At 43.5% G+C, this 3439-nt stretch overlaps 1 protein-coding gene across 1 annotated transcript; it reads right to left on the bottom strand.

Moving 5' to 3' along the window:
- Positions 1-1378: 1378 nt before the first annotated feature.
- Positions 1379-3040, bottom strand: LOC139725354 (muscarinic acetylcholine receptor M4-like). The gene has a single exon (XM_071636441.1). It carries the CDS (start codon positions 3038-3040, stop codon positions 1379-1381), a length of 1662 nt encoding a protein of 553 aa, XP_071492542.1.
- Positions 3041-3439: the final 399 nt, after the last annotated feature.

Here is a 3439-nt window from a genome sequence, read left to right as displayed (position 1 = left end):
TCCTCATAAAAGGGATAATCTATACTGTTTTTATACTACCCTATCAACAAATACATCAGTTTCAAACAAAAATCACTTTGTACATTTACAATATCATTCATTATAATGTATCGTAGTGTACCGGTACATTGTTTTTGCATTATCTTATATTGTTGGAGGGAAATAAAGCGATATTGGCGTGGTATCAGCGTTTTCACCGTAGCGTTTTCGCCATAAAAAGATAAATAATTGAAAGATACGGTAAAATTCACGAAGAATTGCTTTTGTTGTTGTTGTTGTTTTTAGATAAAAGGATATACACTGTATCATTCACTTTGGATATTCCCTTCGCTGTCTAGAATAAAGACTAAGCGCTGTGGACATCATAACCTTTGGATATTCCCTTCGCTGCCTTGAATAAAGACTAAGCGCACCGCGTTTACAATAGAACACCTGTGAACATACCATAGAGCTGTATTTTACAGCTCTATGGAACATACAGAAGACAGTGCTCTTCTTTGTGTAGCGGTTAGTTTCGATTCAGAAGTATAGGGATATAACAACGAGACCAAATTGGTTAAAAATTCATTTACTATGACTAAGCTACTCATTTGGAAATGCTATCATAGCTTGGTAAGCATATCTATGCCCGACAAACGAAATGACACCAAAAAGGTTTTGCCACCTCAGATGGTACCAATATCTGGCCTGGCCCATGGACTACAAGTATTGTAACTGTATACTCGTATATCAATGCGGAAACAAAGGAAGATGGTTCTGACAAAAATGTTCAAATGGAATAAAATTACGATAAGCAATTTACCAGCGCTAAGATACGATGGTGGCAACCATTCTTGTTGCATTTGCGCATTATGTATGGATTCGTGTACAATAACTACGTGAATCGGGAGAAGAGGAAATCCCAAAAATGTTCTCCCAGCAGAGATAGGCCCAACAGGTGTGGATTTACAAAGATGTGCTACGGTGAGAGTCAGTAAAGATGGAAGGAGCGTGTATATTCAAAACACCATCGACTTGCCTTAAATGATGGTGGTTGAAATAAAATTCTCATCGGCCATACGTAATGAAGTATATTGACATACTGTAAATATCATCACCTGATTCAGACGTCGGGAGAGTCAGTACTGTCTGAACTCCAATGAATTATGGCAATATGGAAGCGAAAACAAGTCAATTTGTACAAAATTAAAAGTGAGAGATAATTGCAACAATTATAGTCCATAGGAAAATAAAGACACTCTTGAACATCAGCTTTGTTTCAGTCTGTATAGCACTGAATGTCTGATCCGCTGATATCATGTTACAAGGGTTGCATGCCATTCGCCATTATGAGCGCCTCTATGCTGGACCCGTATCACACAGGAGGTTCTGCAGTCGATCAGTTATCCACTGTGTATGGGTCACTGGAGCTGACTTTTTCGTGGTCATCTGAGGAAGAACTCTTGGTCTGATTATGCTTGTAGCAGCAGGTGACATCTTGCAGTCCAAGGAAGCGGAGGAAGTTCCGCCGAAAATGCGCCGTCACAACGGCGTACAGGAACGGGTTGATGGTGGAGTTGCACCACAGGAGGTTAGTCATGATTTCAGACACGACCTCGGGCACGGACTCATCGCCCATTGTTGTCATAATGATGGTCGTTATCTGGTAGGGAAGCCAACAGAGACAGAAAGCTGTAACGAGCACGAACAGAAGGGTTGCCGCCTTGTGGTGGCGGCGAAACTCGCGCAATTTCTTGCGCTCCTTGTCTCGGCTGACGAAGGGTAATCGAGCTGAGTTGCTGCCAACGCTGACGGCCACGGAGTTGACTGTTAGCGTACTAATGGACAGGGAGCCAATGGCTCCCTCGAATCCAGCTTTTCTCGGCATTTCGCCTTCAACGTCGGAGCCATTTTTTCCTGGTCCGCCACTAGCCTGCAGGTCCTTCCCATTTTGTTCCACTTTCTGTTCTACAGCGTTTTCGTTATCATCATTATTTCCACAAGAAACATTTCCATCGTCTGTAGGGACAGCATCAGGTAACACTTCGTGTCGTTTCTCATCATTCATTTCGTTCTGGCAAACATGTTGCTCCACATTCATATTCACTGAATTTGACGGGTTATCGTGAGCTTCCTCTTCCTCTGGTGGATGAGAAATTCGAACATCAATCGCGACTGAGCTTTCCATCTCAGCGACACCATTGTTTTCTTCCACATGTGTCTGTGTATCAGCTGAAAAGCGTGAGACTGTCCAGAGAGTAGGTGCTGGAGTAGAATTGGTAGACGCAAGAGCTAAGCCATTGGCGGTGTCCGTTCCTAGGGATTTGTTCGACTTGTGCTGGTCACCCGTCTGGACCAAGCTTCCGGAACGCATTCGAATGTTGATATAAACGATAACGTTCAGGTAGATTATCATAATGAATGGAATCACAAACTCTACAAAAATCATGACAGCTGAAAAAGGGACATCGTATAGGTACTCCATTTCACAGTCATTGGAGAAATCCACATGTGTTGATTTCGTAAAAGCACCATAACCGAATGCCGTAATGGTGTAAAAGGAAATTACGATACTCCAACAAATCGCCACGGTCACGAGAATGCGCTTTTTGGTTTGGTATGTGCGATAGGCGAGTTTCTTCTTCACCATCCAGTATCGATCCAAACTGATCAGAGTTATTGATAACACCGACATGTAGGAGCACGTATAGTCCAGCACAATCCACAATTTGCACGGTATTTCTCCCAGGGGCCACCTATCGCCGGCGAGAAATACGAAGTTGAAGATGAGCGTGATTCCGATACCAAAGTCTGAAATAGATAGGTTGAGGATGAGAAGATTGCCCGGGCGAGCTCGAATCTTCTCATCGACCTTGTAAGCTGTCATGATGAATGCATTGCCAACTAACGTTACCAGGATGATCAAGCAGTATATCGACCCGACGACAATCAACCACGCTAGCGACCGTGAGTCCATTTGCTCTTCATTTGTCTCAGTTGCGTTCGAGATGAACATCGTGTACGACTCTGTAAACGATATCGGCGTGGGTGACGCTCCCATGATTGAATATTTTGTTTTCTTCCAAGAGTGTGAATAAATATTTATTTCAGTATTCAGATCGAGTATCAACAACGAATGAAGAATCGCCAACGAGAATGGATCTTCCCAAATCACCGTAGCCCCTCTTGGAAGGAGGCGACGATTCCGTTCACTGGCATGACAGGTTTTGGGTCCTGAGGCAGCAACAGTCACTACTTTCTCTTGGAGCATCGACAATGCCAGTATCTGTCTCTTTCCAGTGCTTACGGTATGTCTGCAGCACTGTCGCGGTGATATAGGGAGGACGACAGCACTAACTTCGTCAGTCCTTTTCCTTCCATATCAATAATCCTGTTCCGGGTTACGTACTTCTAAATTTGCCGGAAACATTCCGGTCCTGTTTAGTTCCGTGACGTAAAG

This window comes from Diadema antillarum, unplaced genomic scaffold, assembly GCF_040938485.1.
Source record: "Diadema antillarum isolate AM-2024a unplaced genomic scaffold, OU_Dant_1.0 seq00000035_RagTag, whole genome shotgun sequence".
NCBI classification, from domain to species: Eukaryota; Metazoa; Echinodermata; class Echinoidea; order Diadematoida; family Diadematidae; genus Diadema; species Diadema antillarum.
Note: the sequence above shows the minus strand (reverse complement) of the source record. Positions and strands in the feature narration are given on the sequence as shown.